The sequence below is a fragment of the Cyprinodon tularosa genome, unplaced genomic scaffold (assembly GCF_016077235.1).
Source record: "Cyprinodon tularosa strain WSP-4 unplaced genomic scaffold, ASM1607723v1 ctg520, whole genome shotgun sequence".
NCBI classification, from domain to species: domain Eukaryota; kingdom Metazoa; phylum Chordata; class Actinopteri; order Cyprinodontiformes; family Cyprinodontidae; genus Cyprinodon; species Cyprinodon tularosa.
In genome coordinates, this window is record NW_024039253.1 from 659411 (window position 1) to 685389 (window position 25979).

Below are 25979 nucleotides of genomic sequence, written 5' to 3' on the forward strand. Positions count from 1 at the left end.
GTACCAACTATTACCATTGAATTACCAACATTCTGCTGAAAACCTGCAACTAATATTACATTTTCCATCCCAAACCGGTACAATAGTACAATATTAAATGTGCTGAAATTAGACTAACCAATATCAATTACATATATGCTATAAGATGTCAAAACTTGACCATTAATTCTGTATGTTTTGGCTTTTTATGCTGGTAAGAAAAAATATTAAGAATTCCAATAGAGAAGGCGCAGCTCACTTGCACCATGTACATTGCCTAGCTTGCATGGTAGAAATCAGAGCATTACATAAATGGGAAAATGCATGCAAAAAAACACCTCTTAGCATTTTATTGTTTGATGCTCTTTCACTGCTAGAAATAGTTTAAATGCTCCCAGTTGAGTACCGATTGCACATTTCACCCTCTGCATTAGATTTGGGAGTTAAATGTGTATCCAGTCAGGAAACAAGCATTGTGTCTGTGTAGCTTGAATCATTTGAATCTACCCCTTACTCCTAGTCTGCTAAAGCATATTTGACAGTCTGTGAACTGGAAGCAGTTGTAGAAAAAAAAAATAGCATAATGCATTTTCCCATGATGCTGTTTACTGGAGAACATTAATGCTAACATGATTTCATTGAATTTGTGGTGCATCAGCCAGTATCCCTTGGTGATCCTCTATGAAACTATAGCTTGTGGGTTTCCACTCATGTGTACTTTGATGTATCTAATATGCTGCTGAGGATGGTTCTGGTACTGTTGAGGGATTTTGCATACATGTGCTGATATGCATATAGGCTGTGCACACTATATGGATGTGTGGTTTTCTTTTTAAGGAAGCTAATATTTAATCACCTGCTGTAAAGATTTAGTCTGCTTTAAAAAGTAGTAGACAAAATACAGAAAAGTAGGAGCTCCTCTGACTTTGTTTCTCAGTTTTCTAGATAACAGGAAAGAGGGGACAGGTTTTTTCAGGACAAAGAATGTTGAATCAGTTTTGTTTTGACGTCTCTTTTTACCAGAGCCACTGCAGTTGATAGTGTTTTACCGTATGTCACTTTAAGATTTAACAAAACCTCCACAAGTGAAATGTATTCATCTTAAAATGTAAATATTTATGCATGTTTTACAGTCTTTTGTATTCATAGAATCGCTATAAATTTCTAACATATCAAAATATTTTGCATTGTTGTTGATCCTTGTGTAGCGTCACATGTAAACCAAAGACCCTTTTTGCTATCCTGCTGTGACATTTCTCGATTTCTTCAACTGTATTTATGTTTACAAGATTAATACTTAAATAAAACATGACATAGCAATCCTTTTACACCTAAATATACATAGTTGTCAGTTGTAAAGATAGTAAATCTAGACTATAAACTGTTTTAAGAGTGGTGGGTGGTAAGGGACTTTAGTGGGACATTTGGGACATTAGTGACTTCTAAAAAATCTGGTGCTTTGAAAGTTTTTTTTTTTTTTTATCTCTTTTCGGAAAAAAAAGACTGAATATTCCCTAAATCAGTTGGTAGAATGTTAACAAGTTGCACTGGGATCAACACAGGAATATGAACCAGTTGCCTCAACCTAAATTTTTTAATATGAGTAGCAGTAACAATATTTGGTTGCACATAAGCGTTGGATCTGATATATGACCCATCTATACATTTTACTGTATAGTATTAAGTCATATGAAGTAATTTTCTTATTGGCTATATTAGCAGGTTGTGAGTGATTATGATGTTTAGAGATGTCATAGTTTTATCCAAACTTAAATTTCCAATTCAACCTTTGAGTTGATGTTACACTTTTCTTAATATGCAGCCAAGTTGAAGTGCAATAAATACAACACAGATAAAATATTGTTTTTACAAATTTCTGTTGTGTTTTTTATCTTTATAGAGTCACTTCTTCTTGTTCACCAACTGATTGCCCATCCTCTGCTGTTAAACCTGGGGACCGCACATCATTGTGGCAGTGATATACAAACATGGATAAAAAACAAAAATGGGCGCCAGGTCTGGAAGGTGTGTTATTGATGCTGCTGAGTCACATAGCTGCAGGACTTGAAGTGCCTCTTGATCGTAAGTACCACTCTCAATAATTTCATGTATAGATAATGATTTCTGGTGTTTCCCTGCTATCAGCTGTTAACTCATTGATTTTAATCATGGTGTTTAAAAAAAAAAAAAAAAAAAGCTCTTCTTGCATTTATTTCACCTTCCTAAAAGAAATACAAGTTAAAAGTGGGAAAGCTGGCTATATCAATTCCTAAAAATATTCCTTCACCTTATCTGCTGCTTTTTTCTTGCACAAGTTTAAAAGATGTTCTAACAATTTTCCTCAATATTCTATTGCTGTTGTATGGCATGCCATATGGGACAAAAAGCTAAAGTACTGGAAGGATGTAAGTTGCTTAAGACATAGCCTTGGCTTGAGTGGAGTTTTGCCCCTTCAAATTTATTGATTTGCTCTTTGTGTGGCTTGAGTAACAATGTGCATGGAGTTTTTTTGCAACAACATAACTCTACTGAGTACCTTACTTGGCTTGGAGTGTTGCTTGAAGTGTAAATTTTAAGTTAGGAAATGGTAAGACATCAGCTTAAGGGTGAGGTTGCTGCTTATGTCTTTGCTTCTAAAGTCCTGTCTGACAAGTTTGGCTTGGCATGCACGAAGCTTGAATAGTGATTCTGCTTGTTTATGTCAAAGCATGTCTACATTGGATTTATTGTTGATGTATGCATGAATTACATTGCTCTGCATTTCATATCCAGTGCCTCAACCCCCCACCATAACACTGCAGTCCCCAAAGGATTACATCTTTGATCCCCGGGACAAAATCGTCATTCAGTGCGAGGCCAAAGGGAATCCTCATCCCAGGTGAGACGATAACTCCAAAACACTTAATAAAAGATTTAATGCCGCCGCCATGCTTCCTCTCTGGTAAATTACAGCCCTGCTTCTGAGGGCAACTTAACCTGGAGGCGAGTGGAAGAGATAAATCGCCATAGCAACCGTCGCCTCGGAGACCTGGCTGGAACACACCCGGAAGAGTGGATTTGCAGCACGTCTCCATTCATTGAATCAAATAAGTTAGATTCAGGCAAAGACCTACAATTTAATCAAAGGCTTTATTTCATTTGCGCCGTGTTTTGCTTATGTCTTTGTAACCCTTTATCCTGTTCTAATTATTACCTGGATTTATGTGCAATAACACAGTAGTACACAAAGGATACCTCTGTGTTGTTTTATTGACAATACAGCTGTTTGATGAAGTCCTCATAGGTTATCTAGAGCAGTGATTCCCAACCGGGGTGCCTCTATTGGTCCATGAGTGCATTACAAGGGGTACATGAAAATATTTTATTTTTTAGGTATTAAAATAAAATAGGACTGGGATCTATTTTGCTTTGTGAGGACCTAATTCCAAAATTAAACAATCCTTTCAAAAACCGAAAAAGTATTTTTTTTTCTTATATGTTTGAGTTAACTGCAGCTTTAAAAAAACATTAAAACAAAGCAGACAAACAGCCTGGTATCAGCTGTTTTTCACACTGAGCTGTCGGAGCTCATCAAAGCAGCATCAAAGTAAAACTAATTTAATCAGTCTGACTATCATTTTTGTTCTGTATTTTGGGCCCAACTTAAGTTTAAATGTGATAATAAGGGAGTTATCAGAGTTGCCCCAGTTTTATAAATATAGGTTAATAATATTTATTTAGATTCCTTCCTAAATTCCAGGCAACATATTTATGATTTTTAATTGACATGGAAAGCATGAAATGCCTGAGAATTATATGCTCAAATTAATAGACTAAAGGTATAGTGGAGGATGTTCTTTTCCTGGGTGGATCATCAAAATAAGTGGTCCTCCTAATTGTCAATCATTCTGGTCATATGTTTATGTAAGGCCGTCCTATATGCTCATGCCTATTTTCACTTACCCGTGGTGAGTCTGACCTAGTGGAAAAATTACAAATCTTCCTTTGCAAAGTAAGCTTTTATGGGCGATGCAAACAGTAACTTTTAAACAGAGCATGTATGAGGAGAAATAGGCTGTTGCATTCTCTTTCATGCAATCAATAGCCGTTCCCTCTCGGGAGCAGGTACAGTGTTGTGACTGTGCATATTTTTTTTTTTTTTTAAGTGGAGAGGGCGAGTCTTTTAAAAAAAATTGTGAAAATCCTCCACTATACCTTTAAGTAAAATAGTTTTTATTTCATAACCAGTTATTGTACATTACACTTTTGGACACTCATCAGTACTTTTGACTGAGGGGGGTATTCATGGTAAGACAATGTGCCCAAAGAGGTACCCAAGTCAAAAAAGGTTTAAGACAGATCAGAGATGATACAATGGAGCTGGCTTTGGTTATAAAAGATCTAAAGCTGTAAACAACTCACAAAGGCTGGAACTTAAGATTATTTTGCAAATCGATTAATCTGTTGACTATTTTTTGATTAATCGATTGATAATTAGATAGCAAAAGGTTCCTTTTTTACTAAATTAAACCAGGTGAAACAAAATTTCTTCCACTTGAGGATTTCTGGATAGAGCATATTGACAGACGGAATTTTTTTTTTTAATCTTAAAATCAAAATATTAACTTTTTTTTTTACAGTTTTGGTATAATTACTGCTCAAGGTGGGTCACTCTGTAAGCTAATGAGATATTTTAGATTCTCTTTACTCCGGTTAATGATCAATCAATTGCTAAATAATTTCTCCACCATTTCAACAATCGATTAATCCGATTAATTGTCCACCATTTGGTTCATCATTGGAAAATCTCTGGCATTCCAGCAAACTTACCAAGACATTGTTTCTACCTCATATTAACAGAGTACAAATAAAAAGCACACTCAAGATGCTGCAGATCTTTTATTTTAAATATCAACATGTCTGGCCTTTATGCAAGGATAGGAAAAGGAAAGCTATTGTTAAAAGAGAGCTAAATGAAGCCTCATTTTTAAGAAAACACACGTTTTAAAGTTTTGCAGCTAACATATAAGGAGGTGCTCTGTTCAAAGGAGACCAAAAGTGAACTTTTCATTCAACATGCGAAACCATTTGTATGGCAGGAAACTATCACTCCATATAACACTAAACACACCATTCCCTCACTTAACCTTCTGCCAGAATCATATAGTTGGAATGTTGTTTTCATCACGGACAGGAAAGGTTGTCATTCTTAACTGAAAGATAGATACTGCTAAATTAAAGACCGATGAAAAGACCTAAAACTAAGGTGGAGTTTCAGGGAATGAAAAGGATTAGCAATAAAACACTAACAATATATATAGACACATGATTAATATCAGTAGAAAATACATCAAATAAAATGTTCAGTAATTTCACTGAACTGTAATGCAGAACCAGAAGACATTCTTTTGGATGTAAGCAGAGGTTGGCATTAGAGCTGAACTCTTTTTTTTTTTTTACTTTAAAGGTTCGATTTAAATTAGACTCAAGTTACAATTTAATTTCAGCCTCTTTCCACTATTTCTGTATTCTTATTTCAGATAAGTAAAAATAAAAAAAACTAAAAACTAAATTCTTATTAATATCAAGTAACAGGAAAGACTTGTGTAATTTTTCAACTATATTGCACAGCCCTAGTATCTACTGTATATCTTCCCTGAACACTTGTCTGGTGGAACCTTATTATTAAAATGCTGAAATGTTAATTCACTACAAAAGAATAGTCTGCAACTAAACTAAAGATATATATTTTTTTAATATATATACCTTGTATCTTTAAGCCTCTATTGGTACAGTAAGTGTAGGTTTTATGATGATCAGCTTGGGACAAAGCTTACTGCTTCTTGAAACTCCTGAAACTTTGCTTTTTTAGGAACTGAACGAAGATATGGTTAAGAGTGTTTTTTTGTCCATGCCTGTTGCAGCTGAAAGATATATTAATGACTCTTGTACTCTGTAGCTTTTCATGGACGAGGAATGGGACAAACTTCGATGGGGAGACAGACTCCAAAGTCGTGATGAAGCCTTATTCAGGAACGCTAGAGATTGACATCAGTGGAGAAAAGGCCGAGGCTTATGAAGGAACATACCAGTGTACTGCTAGCAACGAGCACGGCAAAGCTCTAACCAACAACATTGTCATCAGGCAGTCCAGTAAGACAGATAATAAAAATTCTGAATATCTGTAGCAATTATTGCAAATCTTATAGATGCATTGTTTGGTTTTGTGACTCACAGGGTCCCCCTTGTGGTCAAAGGAAAAAAATGAGGCAATTCAGGTGCAGAAGGGGTCTCCCCTTGTACTTCACTGTCGACCCCCTGCAGGCCTGCCTCCTCCTGTCATCTTCTGGATGGATCACAGTGAGTTCTGTGAATTTGAACATTGCTGCATTCATGTAAAAATACAGACATAAATAATGCCTGATTTGCTGATTCTTCCCTCAGATTTCCAGAGGGTGCCTCTGGATAATCGAGTCACCCAGGCCTTGAACGGAGACCTGTACTTTTCCAATGTTCTTCCAGAAGACACCCGGAGCAATTATATTTGCTACGCACGCTTTTACCACACACAAACCATCCAGCAGAAAGATCCCATCTCTGTCACAGTACTCACCAGTAAGTATGGCCCTGTAACTCATTAAAATGACTTATTGTAATAAATGTTTGTTTATTTAGCTTTAGATCCCATTAAACGGGGAAGGTATTTTATCTGTGTAACATCAAATTTAGCAACTCGTTCTGTATAAAAGTCTTTCAAAAATCTTTTATAGAACTTGAAAAGTTTTCATATTAAACCCTTAAAATTCATTAGAACCTGTTTGGATTGTTAAAAGACTAAATAACGTTTTATTTAAGAGTGTCAGAGTCAGAGAGTTAAATATTTTATTCATTTACTTTTATTTGACCTTTATTCAACTGAGTAAACTGTTTAGAAGAACTTATCATTTACAACCATGGCCTGGCCAGGAGGCAAGAATAAATGAAAATAAACAGTACATAGCAACAAATATTTAAAAGAAATCGATTGTACGAAGAAAAAATAGATGCTTACATGTGCAAGAAACGCTTTGGAGTGTAAATAATGAAACTATTTAACTTTTCACTCCATTTCACAATAGTAATTAAGGCTTTACGTTGCTCTATCTCACAATTGCAAAACAAATATAATTTGTTTTAGGCAAAAAATCTGAAAATATGGTTCAATTTCATAATGGCTGCAATTTAAAATCATATTTAATGTTTGCTGGAATTGCATGGGTATGATTGGAGGTTATATTTCAGAAGAAACAAAGAATCGTTGTTGACTGCTTACACTCATCGCTGATTTCTATAGTGATGAGTGCTGCTGGTTTATTCCATTTTTTTCTATCCCTTGGTATGGATTTGTTCTTTTAACTTGGCTTCAAATCTCTTCATCTGTGGCTACATTAAGACTTAACACAAAAACAATTCTTCCTGTTATTTATTTTCCAATCTTTTTTTTTTTTTGTGAAAATGTAGAATCTAAACAACAATGTCTACTCTTATCCAAGATGGATACAAATTAATGCTAATGATTTTTTTTACATATTGTTGTTATTCTCAAGAGATAATTAGTTTAATTCACCAAAGGTTAATTGAAACTAAAGACAATAGTTCATATCAGCAGTGTGTTTTTCCTATTTTTTTTTTTTTTTAATTTTTATTTTACATAGACAGTATGAAACACAACGAGAGTGGCATACCCTTAGGTGAAAACGAAAACAAAACAGAAAAATTCTTTAGCTGCAATCACAAGGAGCTCTCTACAAAGTTTTTGCATGTACCAAATCATATTAATAAAAACCATAACTGCATATCAGGAGATGGACAGCTCTTAATAAATAAAAGAGTCCCTTTTTCTGATCTTCCTTACTAACATTTTATCCTGTCTACAGTCATGACTCAAGTTACATAGTGAATAAATAGATGCACCAGAAAAAAAACACAAGTATCTGTCTTTTACTAAATTTCTTCCAACCCTGACATATCACATTTGAAAAGTAGTACCTCTTTCTCCTTTTCAATAGATATCGACCCTGACATCACACTTCCAAATTCTAAACTTCTCTTGTAAATGTTGATTTCAACTTGTTTCCCTGATTTATCAGACAACCCTAAAGGAGAGCGCCGCCCTGGTTTCATGTGGCCTATTGGTGAAATGAGCACCAAGATGGTTCTAAGAGGGGAAACACTAGAATTGGAATGCATCGCTGAGGGATTGTAAGTTGGCCTTTTATCACACTGCCTTGTAAACTTAAACTTTATTCCATTTTGTCACATTAAGACAACAAACACTTTTGATGCATTGAGACATTAGTACATAAGCAATTTTGCTGGCATTTATTCAAGTAATACTATGGTTAAAGATATAGTGGAGGATGTTCTTTTTCATCAAAATAAGTGGTCATCCTAAATGTCAATCATTCTGATGATATGTTTACGTAAAGCAGTCCTATATGCGTTTTCACTTACGGTGGTGAGTCTGACGAAGTGGAAAAAATCTTCTTTGGAAAGTAAGCTCTTATGAGCGATGCAAACAACAACTTTTAAACAGAGCGTGCATGAGGAGAAATGGGCTTGTGCATGCTCTCGTACGCTTTTAATAGGCATTCCCTCTCGGGAGTTGGTGCAGGGTTGTGCATGTACATTTTCTTTAAAAATGGAGAAGGCAGATCTTTTCAGAAATTTGCGAAAATCCTCCACTATACCTTTAATGTTACAGAAAAACAAAAAAACACAACCTGCTCAGGGTCTCATAAATCCAATCTTGATGTTTTCTGTGACAGACCCACTCCAGAAGTTATGTGGCAGAAGGATGGAGGGAGGCTGCCGAGTGGCAGGACAAGTTTCCACGAATTCAAAAAAACACTGACGATCATCGATGTGAATGAAGATGATGCCGGTGACTACCGCTGTACAGCCACTAACAAGCTGGGCTCTGTCCACCACATAATTAAAGTCACAGTTAAAGGTAAAGACGAGCAAAGATGTATTATCAATTAAATAAAGAAAAATTACTTATATGTGGAAAGAAAATGAAACCAAACTTGCCATTTGTAAAAAAGAATTTTGCCCCCCTTATGATTGTTGTATTGTTCTGTTAAGTTAAAATAGCCACACCCAGACCTGTAACATCTAGAAATCATTTAAAAATCGCCTTCTTAAAGTAATCTTTCTGTGCATCTTCAATTTCCCTCACCAGCTGCTCCTTTTTGGATCAGTGCTCCAAGAAATTTGATTCTGGCTCCAAATGAGACCGGCATCTTAACCTGTCGGGTTAATGGAAACCCTAAACCAAAAATTAACTGGTTTGTCAACGGACGTTCATTTAAAGGTACGTTTAAATGGTGAATAAGTAAAGGTACTGTTTGGTTTTCAAAATACTGAATTGACATTTGCAGCAGTCCTTTTTCAGTTGAAATAGGTAATAAACACTACAAAACCCAGAAAAATGTACCCTCTTTTTTATGTATTCCAGACTTTTATGAAGATAATGGTCCAAAGGTAGAGGAGGATACCATCATTCTCAGCAATGTACAGTCAGGGAGCAGTGCTGTCTTCCAGTGCAATGCATCTAATGAGTTTGGTTATTTATTGGCTAATGCTTTTGTCAGTGTTCTGGGTAAGCTACATTTGACCGTTTAGTACATCTTGAAATATGCAGATCTGCATGAGTGCAATGAAATTCAAAAAGTCTATGCTTGCCCTCAACAGCTGAACCACCAAGAATTCTCACTCCGGCCAACAAAGTGTATCTAGTCATCATGAACAACCCGGCGTTGCTTCACTGCGCCTCGTTTGGCTCGCCAATACCAGCTATCACATGGTAGGAATCTGGACCTAATGTATGTTGGTCATTGCTCCATTTAACCGTTCTCTTGCAGGTTTAGATATATATAATAAATGTCAATAGTTATTTAGATTATATTAAAAAGGTTTTTTTTCCTAATAAAGCATTTTTTTACATGTCATTTGAGTTAAAAGCTAGCTTTGAACTTGATGGATGCATACGGCAAGAAAGATGATTAAGATCGAACTGAATACCAGACTGTGTCAAACTCTCTCTTTTATTGTCATGGTCCACAGTTAAGAAACCAAGATTTGGTTGATATCGCCGGCATAAAGTGCAACTTAAGGCTGTTGCACCCTTACATTTTTTTAAACATTTTTTCTTTAAATAAGCCACAAAAACAAACATAAAATATTAAAGCCTTATTATATTGTTGAAGGAAAAGGATACATTGATTTGAAAATGTATTTACAAATAAATATCTGAAAGGTCCTGTTTGGGTTTGTAGTCCATTTTTGCTCCAGTTACCAGGGCTTCCAATTCCATGAAAAATATATTTCCTTGCCAGGCATTGACCTCCAATTTGACCTTTTTCTCGGTTTTCCTTTTCCTTCCTTTTTTAGGGATGTTAGTAACTTTAGCTAAAATATACACGGAGAGTGATATTTTTGTCATCAAATAGGACAGAGGGACCTAGTATTTAAGGTGAGAAAGACAGTGGGAAAATTAAAAACATTTATTAAATCAAAACAACAGGAAACGCGGAGCTGTGGATCTGCCGCGGCTGAAGGGGGGGGGGGCACCGCCCAATCACTGATACTCTGAGTTAAAACAGTTCAATCCATCCTCTAAGGAAAAGGCAGGATCCAACCAATAGACTGCCAAACAGAAGCAACAATCCCATCCAGGTCAGGGAAACAGATCAGATAAGAACAGTTCTAGAATCCAGGAGTCCGTAGCCCGGTCAGGGGTTCTGATCTGCACAGGAACAGAACGATCCAGCGTTGCAGGAATCCACAGAGTGTAAAAGCAGGTTCAGAGTTCCATGAGTCTAGCAGCAGGCTCAGACAGAGGCTTACAGATGCAGACAGGCAGGCTCAGTGGTTGAGGGACAGAGACAAGACATGGTACCAAGAAATCTGCAGAACTTTAAACTGGTCTCCACCTAGGAGCCAGGCTTACGGGATTTTAAAACTGTACTCCACCCAGGAGCCAGGACACCATCAGTGGACAAGACCAACACTTAAAAACCTCTCAACCCACTGGCCACTGGAAACAGGGACACAAACCTTGGAATAACTCAAACTAACAAAACAGACAGACAAACAATCATCAAACAATGATAACTGGACTGAGCCAAATACACAAAGCAACAGACGCAGGTGGATAAGATGAGCGATGATTAGGGCTATTAGGATTAGAGCGATGAAGAGTTAGGCAGCTGGATGAAGTGAATAATTAATGTCAGAAATCAGGGCAGATCGTGACAATTGTTTGGCTATTCTTTGCTGCATCTGTAGAAGAAAAAAAACATCCCCACACTACAGTGCTATCATGTTTCACCATGCTGATAGTGTCATCTATTTTGCACAAAGGTCAAAGAGCTGTGTTTTAGTCTCAGTTTAATAGGGTGGCCATATTTTTGTAGAAATTCTACTGTGCAGTACTGTTTCTATGTTAGCAAATAGATTCATAAGTACTTAGTGTTGCTTTCAAAGCTGGTGGAACAGCTCCAGCTCAGTACGGGTAGATTTGCTTCTGCTAAGTGAATCTCCAAAAGTGTGTGTTATGCTGCCAATAACAGATTCTCTTCTGGGATTTCCTTGTAAATAGCTCCATCCATCTTCTCATCAGCTCTGACTAGCTTCCTCCTCTTTTAAAATAAGAGTATCTCCATTTAGCACAATACTGCTAGCTATCTAGCATTGTGTCACCATGTAGAGTTTTTGTTTGTATGCCAAAAATATAAGGGTATGGAGTTATTTTTGTCCTTTTTTTAAATTCAAGAAAAAAACTACCTGAAAGGGGGAAATTATTTAAAAAGTAAAATAAATATATTGGATAGAAAAAAAATTCCACACCGATAGCACAAACAGATGTTATTTGTGACTGAATAAAAAAGAGAAAATATTTTGTTATTTAACAAATAAAAGATAAAGTGACATTTAGAAAATGATTTCCACAGGAAATATTATTAATTTCTTATTTTATTTGTTTTATTTTTTCTTCTCTTTCTGAAAACCGTAGCCTTTGCTCTCGATTTCTTTCCTTGGCCGGCCTGTGTTCCTATTGGCCAGTCTCAACAGAACTGACAGCTAAGGGGTGATATTAGATGTGTTTGGGTTGAACAGTGCCTCCCCTTGAATTTGGAAGAGAGCTTCCACGTGTCTGCAACTGAACGAGATGGCGACATTGCGTGTATTTTCCTTTAAAAACTTTTTTCAGTCTCAAATTACATCCATTTTTGCTATCAATGTGAAAATGTGTCTTCTCTAATACATTTATTAGAATTTTTAAATTATTTTCCCCTTTCAGATAGCTTTGTTTCTTGAATTTAATAGAAACACAAAATAACTCCATACCAGAGCAGCATGTTCCACTTGTTTGTCATGTCTCCATTATATCTTCTTGGAAGGAACAGATGATTTATTGGGGCTATTTTTAGTAAATGTTTAGTAAATGCAAGCCTACGCTTGAATGGAGGGGGGTCGATATAAATACATGCAAAAAATTGTAACTAAAAGATAGAATACCTTTGCAAAAGTTTTGTTTAGTTTTTACCCTGTTGCGCAAGTTCATGCTTCCATTTGGATTTCACCCTGTTGCTGAGACAAATTATTTTCCCCCACAAGGGTATAATGGTTATTGGTATTCTATTGTGTTCTACTCTATCAAGATTATATATGTCCTCTTTGATTTTTCTAGGTTTAAAGATGGCCAGACCAACATTAAGAACAGTGACCCATATGTGATCCATGAGAATGGTACTCTGGAGATAAACATGGCTCAGCCAATGCACAGTGGAAAGTACACCTGCACTGCCACCAATAACCTGGGCTTCAAAGAAAATCATGTCTTTCTGGAAGTAAAAGGTCAATAACACCTCACTGCCAATTAGAAAATAGTTTAAGATTATATTATTTTTAATTAAACGTAATAATTTCTAGCTGTAAACCTAAATATTCTAATATTCCAGAGCCGACTCGGATCCTCACGCAGCCGAAGTACAGAGTGGTTCAGAGAGGAATGAGCGCACTGTTTGAGTGTAGAGTCAAACATGACACCTCTCTTATTATCAACATCAGTTGGCTAAAAGATAATGGAGAACTGCCAGACGATCAGAGGTACAGCAGACTTGTAGATAAACCGACAGTGATCACTAGTACAGTATGAACTTTCGATCTGTATCCTGTCAAGAAAAACAAAACTTTTTTTTTTTTGGTGACACGCAGGTTTGAGGTGGACGATGAGAGCCTGACCATTAGAGATGTGACAGAAGAGGATGCAGGGACTTATACCTGCATCACAAACACCATTTTGGACCAGGACTCTGCAAGTGCTATGCTGACTGTTGTCGGTGGGTTGACATATGGCAACATTAAACATGTCATTCTTTGATGCGTTAATCTAAATTTATATTCAATTGATTTAGTCTTTCTGTGAGAATAAATTGTTTAAAAAAGGGGAAGCAGCAATGATATTTGATAAAGGTGAAACAGGTCACCACCCCAGGCAGCAGGACTTTAAGGGTGACTCGAGTAGGTGAAGAAAGAAAAAAGACAATTTTATGTGATTATTAACCCTTTATAGGGCACTCATTGAAATACTTTGAAAATCTAAATTTCAAGCTAATAGTGCTATTGGAGGACAATACCTTATTATTTCTGTAACATTCAAATAATATGTATATTTTGGTGGCAAAAATTTGGATAAATGTAATAACAACAAATGGCCAATTGCCCTAATATATTAAGAAAAATATTTTAAAAAGGTGGTTCTATAAGAAGTTCATGAAAACACGCGCAGAGTGAAAAGAACATTTTATTTGTTATAACATAACCTTAGAGGCATTAATTCTGATGCAGATTCTTAAATTTTTTACTCTTTTAACTTTGCTTTTTAACTTTTTAATTAGCCTTTTACCTTTTTTTCTTAACTTAAACTTTTATCCAACTTAATTCAATTTACTGTAGGTAATAAATCATTCAGGGGTTCATCTAAATTTTCAAATGCAAAAATAACATGTACAGACATGTAGCAGTATCTTTGCTGAATGGCTGGATATAAATCTATACGGTACTGAGGGATGGGGGGGACTCCATTTGTATGTGATCAAAAACCGTTACTTGCTGCATAAAAAGGTTAATATAATTGATTATGTTTGTTATTAATGTGTTTTACTTATTAGGTGTCATGTAATTTGGGATTGGTCATCCCAATATGGCTAAAACCTGCAAGGACTCTATTTATGCCAGAACAACCAAGCATTATGAATTAGAATTTTAATTAAATCATCACTACTTCCAATGGCTCTCCTCTTCCTTTGTCTCTGCTAAATGTGTTTTTAATTCCTTCTCGATTTTTTTTCCTACTATAATAATGTAATCCTCCTGTAGTGTTTTTCTTACCTTTTCTTGCATTTCATAAATATCTAACACTAACATCTTATTCTTTTCTTTCATTCTTCTCTTTCTTCTTGCTGTCAGAGGCAACTCCTACTCCAACAATTGTTTTAGGTAAACATGTAGCTTGCCTTCTGTCTATTCAGTCAATGCTTTTGTATGTAACAAATATAGTTTCAATGGTAATTTTTTCTGATTTATGTATATATAATTAGCACATATCAACAGTCCTCCTACGCAGCTGATTTCATCTATTGTCCCTGTCTTGTCAGACCTTTTTGTGTAACTGTGTGTACAGGTCTTATTGATTGATATGTTTATATTTCTTTTACTTCACCTCAGCATTCAGGTTGAAACAGCTAGAAGTGAAAACCCCTATGCAGGATCCCATGCATAGAGATAATAATGCATAATGCTGCCGATTTTCTTCACTGGAAACTTTGCAAACTTGTCTTGCTGTGTTACTGATTAATGTTCATTAATACCCCCAAAAAATACATATATTACCAGAACTGACCTGCAGAATTTTAATTATCTTTATACCATGTAACTACAAAAAAAAACACATCTAAGCGTCAAACATTGTCTGTTGACACAGTGTCAAAAAGTACTCTGATTGATTTTGCAGAGAAACCGGACCCTCCAACTGACCTGGAACTCACTGACCAGATGGAGAGAAGTGTTCGACTCACCTGGATCCCAGGAGATGAAAACAACAGTCCAATACAGAGTAAGAAATACTTAATGTTTTTTATTACATTGTTTGATTTTTACACAGTCATCCAACTACTTTGTAGATATCAGATTTGAACTGATAACAAATCACAACTATAGATTTCCCATCTTAATTGTGACTTTTTCTTTTGTTGCCACAAATGTTTGCATATCTATAAATATCAGTTTACTCACTGAGACAGTCTTGTTTTTTTACATGGTTTTTCAATTCGTAATTATCACCTAATAATTTTAAGCTGAAATATACATTTTCTAGAAACAGTATATGACTGATCAATCCCAAATAATTCCATCTTCCCTGCTTTTCTAATAATTTCAAGCATATGACATACTGAGGTGAGGGCACCATTACCAATGCAGAAGTCTGTTAATAGGGTAGAATGAGATAGACAATGAATTCAGGCCACATCATTTTTAGACTTGTCCAAAAATGTAAAGGTCCAAAAATGTAAAAGCAGTAGATCAAATGGATCCAAGAGAGGCTATGGATGCTTGGATGGTAATGTGAGCCTTAGAAATGAAATGCAGAGATGTTTATTAGGCCATATTAGAATCCTTGCATCCCAATTGGTCTCCATAACATTTTGTATGTTTCTCCAGCCTTTCTGATTGAGTACATGGATATGCTCCACCAGCCAGGTGTTTGGGTCAACCTTACAGAAGTTCCTGGTACCAGTACCACTGCCCAGCTGCAGCTCTCTCCATACGTCTACTATATGTTCAGAGTGCGCGCTCAAAATGATGTAGGCTACAGCGACCCTAGTGTCCCCTCAGCGCAATACAGAACCAACCCTTCAGGTAATAAAGACACTCAACAACTTGATTACTTCATGTTAAAGATCTCCAGATCTAGAAAGTGATCCATGAATATTTGATTTTCCTCAGCTCCAGATGAAAATCCAACAAATGTGAAAGGAGTAGGAACAGAGCCTGGCAACTTGGTTATCTCGTGGAAGGTAAGGAAGATAGTTTAGTTGAATTTGAAGATATAAATTACCTTAATTTTTCAGCAAGAAATGACATACTTTCTGTTTAGCCTCTCACAGGATTTCAGTCCAACGGGCCTGGACTGGAGTACAAGGTTATGTGGAGGCAAAAGGACGTGGAAGATGACTGGACCTCAATGAATGTTGGAAACAATTCCCAACTAACTGTTACTCAAACTCCAACCTATGTGCCCTATGAAATTAAAGTTCAGGCTTTTAATGACTATGGAAATGGTCCTGAGCCTGCTGTGGTCACTGGCTTCTCTGGAGAAGACTGTGAGTTTATTATGTCACCACTTTTAAGAAATTGTTTTAAATCTATAAAAGCAAAAAATTATAACATAGTTAAAAATGTCTGATGCCTTTTTTATAGTTCTCTTAGACAAAGTAACACATCCAAATTTATATTACAGTCTCCTTAAAGGAGATCTTATTGGTGATTTCCTGGTTAAATCAAGGTTAAATAATATATCACTACATGCTCACGATTGACTTTTTGTCCTCTTGGCAGTGCCGTTGTCTCCTCCTGATGGTGTCAAGGTCACTGTTCCCAACAGCACACTGGCAGAAGTGCAGTGGGACCCAGTATCGAATCCCTCTATTCGAGGGGAGCTAAAAGGATACAGAGTATGAATTTATTTCTTCTCAGAAAGCACATCTTAGTAATTTCTTAAGTCAAGAAACCTTGACTTTATAGTCCATGTATCATATACCTAATTCTCAATGAATTTTAGAAGGCATTCAAAATAAAAGTATGTTGTATTCTAGATATTGAATTTAAACAGCTCCATATGTTGGTTACATGTTCGAGTATCTTAAATTTTATGCTTTTGTTTCATTTTTGTAGGTGTACTACAGACGAGTGCGTGGCCAGCACGACTCGCAGGAGGAGGCCGAGCAACAGGAGCAAGTTTTAACTTTCAGTGGGAACCGTACCGAGGCAATGCTGCCAGACCTTCAGCCTTACAGCGTTTACAACGTATTTGTCACGGTCGTTAATAACAAAGGAGAAGGTCCTCCCAGCCCCAACAAGACTTTTGAAACCCCGGAAGGAGGTGTGTTTAAACAGCCAAATGTTTATCATTAATCCCGTAAGGTTGCGTTTTGTATACCTGCTTGATGCCAGTTAATGCCAGCCTTCCCCTAATGTGTAAGACAACTATATATATATTTACATCTGCATTAAGTTAAACAGTTTGGCAACAAATGATTCCTTGCTGTAAACCTGAAGTTCTTCCATATGTGCTTTTTAATATTAGCAGAGTTTAAACTATCTATGAAGAACTTTTATCTACCAACAAGCGAAAACTGACAATCAAGAATATGAATATCCAATAGTCTGACTAGCCAACACAAAGTTGTGCATAACTGATTCTGATTCCTCTCAACAAAATTGTAGTTGATCATATAACATTATACAGGCCCTTCCATTATTGCATGCAGCACACCAGTCCCACATAAACAGCCCTCTGGCGTAACCCAATGGGGGTTTAGAGGCAGGAAGGAGATACAGATACAAAACAGAAAAGTGTTCACTTAGGAGCACTTTCTATTGGAAAAAGAAACACAGAGAACAAACACACAGTTATTAAGAGCAGTCATTGTGCATATTGCATGAATAGAGATTAGCAAGACAGAACAAGAGAGAGAGCAAAGTGGTTAGAAAGTCATTGTAAAATGCCGATGACTCTAGTCAAGATGTGGACACTGGAAATCGAATATTACGTCTTTGTCAGCTCAAAATTACATTTTTGTTTAATGAAATCAGCTCATCTGGACAATAATGTCCACCATTTTACCAGGGGAGGTAGCTTTGTAGGTAATTTGTAGGCATTGATGATGATGACAAAACTGTCATTAGATTAAACTAATTATATTATTTATGTCTGTGAGGTATTTTTTAAAATTTCACATATACACTGAATAGGTTATAGGCTATGTTTTAACAAAGTTTACTCTGTGGTTTGCTTCGTATTTTAGTACCAGGTCCACCTTCTTTTCTAAATACGATGGACCATGGCTTGGATACTCTCACACTAAAATGGGGCCCCCCATTGAGCAACAATGGACACCTTACAGGATACACCCTCATATACCATCCAGGTAGGGGAACCGGACAAACTTCTTTTCCCAAGAAACCCTTCTATGTCACCATTACTGATGAACTTCTTTCCCAACAGTCAATACCACAAATGAACTGGGGCCAGCCAAGAAAAAGTTCTTTCCAGCCAACGTGACTACCATCACCTTAGACAGCCTTAACGCCAGCATGCTTTACAAGTTTTACTTGAACGCCGAAACAAGAAAAGGCCCTGGCCCTAATATCACAAAAGAGGCATACACAGCAATAGATACAGGTATGTCTGTTATGTTTTAAAGTGGTACTTTCCTATACATATATTAAAGGAATTCAAGCCAAAATCCAAGTAGAAAGAAAAGCACAGTGTCTTACATCACCAGCTCTAAAGCAAAGTTATCAAGGATTAAAACTGAAATGGTGTAGGAGATATAAAAGGTTTCATTAGAATAATGATTTACATGAGGAGGGTCTGCTATTTTCCTCACTGAATGCCTTACAGCCCCTCTGTCTTTATCTTTCCTTTTCTCTTTTAAGCTCTTATTCAGCCTCCTGTACAACCAGGGAAAGGTAAAACCTGTACTGTACCTCTAGACATGTTTGCATGCTATTCTTTTCAATACAAAGCCTTGAATTTTAAATAAATTTTTATGGATATTTCTATACTCTAGTTTAACTGGCACATAACCCTTTGTTTCTCACTTTTTGAGGCTATAGGTTTCCTGTCTTAGGTCATTTATGATTACCAAAATTATTTTCAACATATTGGCACATACTGGAAAAAATAAAATAAAAAAAATTAATAATTCTTCTCTAAATTTGGAACTTAAGATACTCTTCCTTAGCATTTTTCTTTCGCTTTGGGTATCCTTTCAAATTTCCACTGAACATTCGGCCATTTCTCCCTACAGAAATAGTGTGACAGAGTCAGGTTTGAAGAATGCATGATTCACACAGACATTTTCATCTTACTGATTTACTGTGAGACTGAGATTAGGGGGTTTCCTCTCAAAGACACTGCAATGGATTTTTATTTCCCTTAAGAGAATAATTTGACAGTATACTTAAAGGGTATTGTCCATTTAGAAGTGTGCTTCTGTCTTCTTGAACCCCAGTCTGCCTGGGCAGATAGACGCTCACACTGAGCATGGTTCTGCTGGAGGTTTCTTTTTGTTAAAAGGGAGTTTTTCCTCTCCACTGTTGCTACAAGCATGATTGATGCCCTCGAGTCAATTAGTTGATACAATCAAATGGTTTTCCTTAGGTTGAAAACTTTGAATCAATATGAATGTATGATCTGGTTGAATTGAATCTGTAAAGTTCCTTGAGATGACTTGTGTTGTAAAATAAACTCAATTGAAGTGAATTGAGAAGTTCTAGGTATGTCCACGCTTTAACTTTCTGGTTGATATCTGGAGATGGGGCTTCAGTATTTCTACATTACCTGTTTAGCTCAAAATCTGTCTTTTTAAAGAAAAACCTAATTTCCACAGGTTAAGAAACACCCAGACAACATATGCTACCAACTCCGAACTTCACAGTTGGGATGGTGTTTCTTAGTTTCCTCCCATTGTAATGATGGTACGGCAAGGTGGAGCAGTGTTTAGCACTGTTTCCTTGCTACATTAAGATCCTGGTCTTGGTTGTTTTTGCATCTTTTCCACATGCATGCAAGGGTTTTCTCCAGGTCTAACTGCTTCCTCCACCTTATCTGCTAAAAGCCCTGCAACGATAAGCCCGCCTAGAAAGTGGTTGATTAAATGGATGAAAAGGATATTCATGCCTCAAAAATTAGGGTATTTTCCCCTGTGCATATTTGGAAAGTACGACCAGATTTTTAAATTTTTTTTTAAGCGTTAATCCTTTAGTGTTTGCTAACTCCTTGATTAATGGTCTCTTAGCCTCTGTTGGTGTACAATCTTTTCATAGTGTAATGACAGTCTATTGGAGGCCTTAGCCACTATGTTAAGAGGGATTTGCTGTCTTTGTCTCCTTTATATGAACATTTCACACGAAAGGCATGTGCATTCCTGAGACGAGATCAGGATGGGTGTGATATCTAGGTATTTCCATGGTGTTTATGCTGCACATAACTGTGTTAAGATATGGAGATTGTACTTCAATAATTTGGAAACAGTAGGCAAGGATAAAACAGACTTGTTTCAGTTCACAGTTCCCTTCCTGATTTTTTTGCTGATGTCTTTTAAATTCCCCACAATATTTAAGGTGTTACCTTCAAATACACCTATAGGCCAGACTCCAATTAACTAAGATCTTGCAAATCAACCTCTCAGACATTACTGGACCCTTTAGAAAGGGTTTTACAGAGATGGTATACTAAAAAGAATTTTGGTGATCTTTGCTGACCTGGAATAGGAAATATTTAAAACCTTATTTAATATCTTATTAAGGAAAAAAAAAGGTTTATGCTGTATATGCCACCTACTGTATATCACACTACCTTGTTACTATGTTGCTGTCTTCATCTCTATAATCGGGCTTTACAATATAGTTTATTCACCTTGTTAAATGCTAGAGCTTCTTTTTCCATAATCTGCCCCATAATGCAAGATTTTGGACTCAGCTTGTTTGGGTGTATGAATTCTTGTTTTTTAGATCTGGGGACCATTTCAAAAAGCAGATTTAATGAAATCAAGGAAACTCTGAATCCACTAGATCCATAAGAGATATTAGGTTTTAAAAACAAATTGCATGTCCTTTTAACGAGGATCCTATTAAAGAATGATTCGATTGATTCACAGATAAATAACCATTTATAGGGACAGGGTTCTTTGACAACTCAGTTGACAGGATAGGAGATTTATTTGTTTTTGGTTTGTCTAATATGAGATCTTTTTTTACTGGTCGTAAAAAAACTACAAAAATTATTAACTGATTACACATAAATAGATCAATTAATTACGGGGAAAAAATCAATTGCTTTAGGGTTAAGATTCATTCAGGGATACCAGCGTACTGAGCTTACAGGGGGGGATAAGGCACAGTTCTGAAGCCATTCTATAGGACTGATAACCGCTAATAATGGCAATTTATTGGGATGATGACATCCGAAATGGCTGCAAACAGTCCTACCTGTTTGAACATTTTTATACTTTATCTTCACCTGCTGAAAGGTGATTTCACCTAAATAGATTGATCCGCTACCAATCAGGTTGTAAACTAGATTCCCCTGTAATGTTATTGTGGTTACAACAGGCTGTGGCACACCATTCTGATTTGTATTTGTTTGACTTAAAATGTATTTCTGATATCATGAATATATATTCAGTGAAGCTGATAAATGTCAAAATGACCACCTAAAATGTGTAAATGTTTGTAGGTATATTGAGTTTAATTCTTACTAATACAATTTTGTTTCCTTACTTTTGGAAATTCAGTTTCTGCTGCAAAAATGTATTTTGGAAAATCTGTTATCACTGTTCTGACTAGGAGTGTGATTTTGACCAGGATGAATCCTATTTAAGTGATCTACAAATGGAACATAAGAGAGGAGAGTGCTTTTAATAAATGTTTAATCGGCCTGCCATACCAGACTACATACACTCACCGGCCACTTTATTAGGTACCCCATGCTAGTAACGGGTTGGACCCCCTTTGGCCTTCAGAACTGCCTTAATTCTTCGTGGAATAGATTCAACAAGGTGCTGGAAGCATTCCTCAGAGTGTTTGGTCCATATTGACATGATGGCATCACACAGTTGCCGCAGATTTGTCGGCTGCACATCCATGATGCGAATCTCCTGTTCCACCACATCCCAAAGATGCTCTATTGGATTGAGATCTGGTGACTGTGGAGGCCATTTGAGTACAGTGAACTCATTTTCATGTTCAAGAAACCAGTCTGAGATGATTCCAGCTTTATGACATGGCACATTATCCTGCTGAAAGTAGCCATCAGAAGTTGGGTACATTGTGGTCATAAAGGGATGGACATGGTCAGCAACAATACTCAGGTAGGCTGTGGCGTTGCAACGATGCTCAATTGGTACCAAGGGGCCCAAAGAGTGCCAAGAAAATATTCCCCACACCATGACACCACCACCACCAGCCTGAACAGTTGATACAAGGCAGGATGGATCCATGCTTTCATGTTGTAGACGCCAAATTCTGACCCTACCATCCGAATGTCGCAGCAGAAATCCAGACTCATCAGACCAGGCAACGTTTTTCCAATCTTCTGTTGTCCAATTTCGATGAGCTTGTGCAAATTGTAGCCTCAGTTTCCTGTTCTTAGCTGAAAGGAGTGGCACCCGGTGTGGTCTTCTGCTGCTGTAGCACATCTGCCTCAAAGTTCGACGTACTGTGCGTTCAGAGATGCTCTTCTGCCCACCTTGGTTGTAACGGGTGGTTATTTGAGTCACTGTTGCCCTTCTATCAGCTCGAACCAGTCTGGCCATTCTCCTCTGACCTCTGGCATCAACAAGGCATTTCCGCCCACAGAACTGCCACTCACTGGATGTTTTTTCTTTTTCGGACCATTCTCTGTAAATCCTAGAGATGGTTGTGCGTGAAAATCCCAGTAGATCAGCAGTTTCTGAAATACTCAGACCAGCCCTTCTGGCACCAACAATCATGCCACGTTCAAGGTCACTCAAATCACCTTTCTTCCCCATACTGATGCTCGGTTTGAACTGCAGGAGATTGTCTTGACCATGTCTACATGCCTAAATGCACTGAGTTGCTGCCATGTGATTGGCTGCTTAGAAATTAAGTGTTAACGAGCAGTTGGACAGGTGTACCTAATAAAGTGGCCGATGAGTGTATAAAAGTATGCATTAACTAGAGCAACAATCTTCTTCACAATCTTCCAATCCTATGCAGCTATACACTGTTTCTCTATCTTTTAAACAAATTTTCAATTTATTTCTTTCATTCCTGCATTAAAATCTCTAGTTCCACTTTGGTGACATAGGCACTTCCTTTTGTATGTCGTCATGGTGACTTGTCGAATCGGCCCTCGACTGATAACAGTTTTCATACTTGTTACGTACATGTTCAAGTCTGAGTTGATCTACTTAGAGTTTTTATGTAACTAAAAACTCAGAGTTTCCAAACTTAGGCTAGAGCAAGTTCGTTAAAGTTGCTTATTGAAATGGACCACAGGTGTAGTTTTGGTTAGGATACTATATTGTATCAGAGTTTGAATGATTTCTAAACTACTAAGATCGGTACTACTGTAAACTTTTCCTCTCAGTACTGTATGTAGTCTTTTATTGCATGCAGTGAATATGTGTGTTGTCTCACTCTTTCCGTGTCCTTTCAGGCCCCACAGAGTCCCCTCACCTATCCTCCCCTGTCACTCAGTCTCTGCATCCCCCGCTTCCCAAGGGTACAAGCACTTCCAATGTCCCTAGCTGCCTGTCCAATATCTAACTTTAGACTGATTGCTGCAAACACAGCTTCAAAAAGCCACTCAAACAAATGTGACAATATTTTTGGTGTTACGTTGGTTTAGCCATTTATATATATAAAATATTTGTTTGAATATCAATCTGTAAAAATATATAGACCTTCGCTGGTAACTTTATGGATATTCTGTATATCATGTTTTTTATAGAAGGATTCTTTCTGTTTATTATCTATTTTTCCTCTTATTGCAAGTTCTGTCATAAGAATGACACTAACATAAACAATCTGTAGAATGCAGTGTCTTGCAAATATTTGTTTTCTTCCAAACTTATAGATCTTATCTATCTTTAAACCTTGATAGACTACGTCTGAGAGGAAAATCCTGGATTCCTTTTATTTGTCTGTTTTCCTGAAATAACAGATATCAGGCTCCTTAAAAGTTAGTCGTTTTTTTTTTATTTTACAGCCACATTATGATAAATAAAACTTTTTTTAAATTTTCATTTAAAAGCAAGCTCTAGAGGGCCACCTTCCTTTGCATAACTGGCTGTTTGATGGTTTTGATCAGGTGACAATTTACTTTAAAAGGAATTACATTTCAGTTGGGTTTCCTCAAACAATGGGGATTTTCTAAAACAGAGACGGTGTAGCATACGTGTGAGGTATTATTCTCCCTAGTTTCCTTATTTTATTGCAGTGTGCTAAAATCTTTATAAGGATTTGAAGTTTTTGCATCAACTACCAAATTTACTTTCTGCCTCTTGTCAGATACGCCCATCAAAATTTATGGAAATTTACAAAACAGACTCAAAAGAAATAGTGGCTATTCTATAGGTTTAATGTCAAGATATGTTATTTAAACAAATCAAATGTGCAAGATAAAAAAAAATATCTGAAGGCTCCTTATGCATCAATATGGACCTTAAAGCGTAGGTAGTAATTAAAATATGTCTTTCCTTATTTTCTCATGTGTAACAGTAACATTATTATCAATTAATTTTTTCCAAGTTTATGAGCAGAAATAAGTAATTTGATTGCAGTTTTCCATTATTTACTTTATACTGGAAGTACGAACAACAACTGCACTAAAAAGCACTGAAAGGATTAAACACAGGATGCCATCATGTAGTGTTCTATTTTGCAAATAAATACAAAAAATTATTATTCATTATTTGAATATTATATATAAAAATTGTTATAATCATAATTGATAAATGCTCAATTTTTTTTCTATCTGACATTCAAATAAGAACAATATTTTTGTTTGTTTTTTGCTCAGTGCCTTCTGTTGGGCCTGTGTTTGGAACAGTTAACACATCTGTATCAGAGGAAGGCCCAGTGATCAGTTGGGAATACTTTGGACATCAAAAGAGATTATTTGTGGAATATGTTGTAGAAAACAGTAAGGCTTTTCCATGCTTCCAGAATATCCTTGCATGCATGTATTCTTAAAGTTGCCTGATTCTAATCCCTCTACATGCGCTGCACCGTTTTCAGGTGAGGATGAATGGAAAAGGGAGTCAGTAAATGGTACACATTCACATACTATAAAAGGTCTGAAGCCGGGGACTTCCTATTGGGTGCGTGTGGTAGCTAGAGATGGAGCTGACCTGGCGGTCCACGAAACCACCAATGTGTTGGTTACAGTTCCAGGTCTGGCGGCATGCCTACGCTTATAGAATGCTTTTGTGTATAATTTTTCTTTCTTTTATATTCAGTCATCAGTTGTTGCCTGTTACTCTCAGTCATGAGTATAGTCAACTTTTTTTTGTGTGTAGAGATTGTCATCATTCTATGTTAAGTATTTCATGACTTTGCATTTTTAATTTAGTTTTTTTTTTTTTTTTTTTCTCCATAAAAACTACTTAAAAAGTCCTAAAGGATAAGAAGAATTAGCATCCACTTAAACCTACCTTTGGTGGAGTTTTAGCTAAACAAAGAAACAACACATCTTAGAAATGTACACTCGACTTTACCATTAGGTTGCATTTTATACCCTTGTAAAGAATACACAGCTACACAGAAACATTTGCATAGACAATATAGCACAAATGTTCTAGGATGATGTTTTTTTCTGGGTAAATTCTCGGTCTGCCAAACAATTGGTGGTTAGACTCAGCAGTTTAAGCTACAGCATTTATTTTTGATATACTCGTCTTCCAAAAATAGTTTGCAAAAGAAAATTACTCTTATCTGAATGAGTTCATCATTTAAAAGAAAAACATCATTCAAGACAGTGCTTTTTAATTTGTACTGTAAATGGATGATTCACATTTACTCTTCCCTGTGGATGTAACGTCCAGGAAATGCTGTTACCCTACATTGTTACTTTATAAAGTTACTATGAAAAAAAACAAATATATATATATATATATATATATATATATATATATATATATATATAGAACAATCCAATCCAC

The 25979-nt window shown here is 36.4% G+C and overlaps 1 protein-coding gene across 11 annotated transcripts in view; it reads left to right on the forward strand.

Moving 5' to 3' along the window:
- Positions 1-25979, forward strand: part of nrcama (neuronal cell adhesion molecule a) — a 76746-nt gene that overhangs the window by 43917 nt on the left and 6850 nt on the right. For 2 of the 11 annotated variants that reach the window (XM_038303911.1, XM_038303912.1), the window contains exons 3-29: positions 1880-2061; positions 2367-2384; positions 2752-2857; positions 5918-6111; positions 6196-6318; positions 6403-6573; positions 8088-8199; positions 8766-8950; positions 9182-9313; positions 9458-9601; positions 9694-9805; positions 12695-12861; positions 12966-13113; positions 13222-13346; positions 14476-14505; positions 15020-15121; positions 15727-15924; positions 16012-16082; positions 16163-16388; positions 16624-16739; positions 16960-17167; positions 18093-18215; positions 18293-18469; positions 18727-18759; positions 23474-23539; positions 24839-24961; positions 25057-25212. In XM_038303911.1, coding sequence (XP_038159839.1) covers positions 1968-2061; positions 2367-2384; positions 2752-2857; positions 5918-6111; positions 6196-6318; positions 6403-6573; positions 8088-8199; positions 8766-8950; positions 9182-9313; positions 9458-9601; positions 9694-9805; positions 12695-12861; positions 12966-13113; positions 13222-13346; positions 14476-14505; positions 15020-15121; positions 15727-15924; positions 16012-16082; positions 16163-16388; positions 16624-16739; positions 16960-17167; positions 18093-18215; positions 18293-18469; positions 18727-18759; positions 23474-23539; positions 24839-24961; positions 25057-25212 — 3460 coding nt within the window. In that variant the 5' untranslated portion in view covers positions 1880-1967. The remainder of the gene's footprint in view (positions 1-1879; positions 2062-2366; positions 2385-2751; positions 2858-5917; positions 6112-6195; positions 6319-6402; positions 6574-8087; positions 8200-8765; positions 8951-9181; positions 9314-9457; positions 9602-9693; positions 9806-12694; positions 12862-12965; positions 13114-13221; positions 13347-14475; positions 14506-15019; positions 15122-15726; positions 15925-16011; positions 16083-16162; positions 16389-16623; positions 16740-16959; positions 17168-18092; positions 18216-18292; positions 18470-18726; positions 18760-23473; positions 23540-24838; positions 24962-25056; positions 25213-25979) is intronic. The other 9 variants (XM_038303917.1, XM_038303918.1, XM_038303913.1 and 6 more) reach the window with 8 other exon arrangements.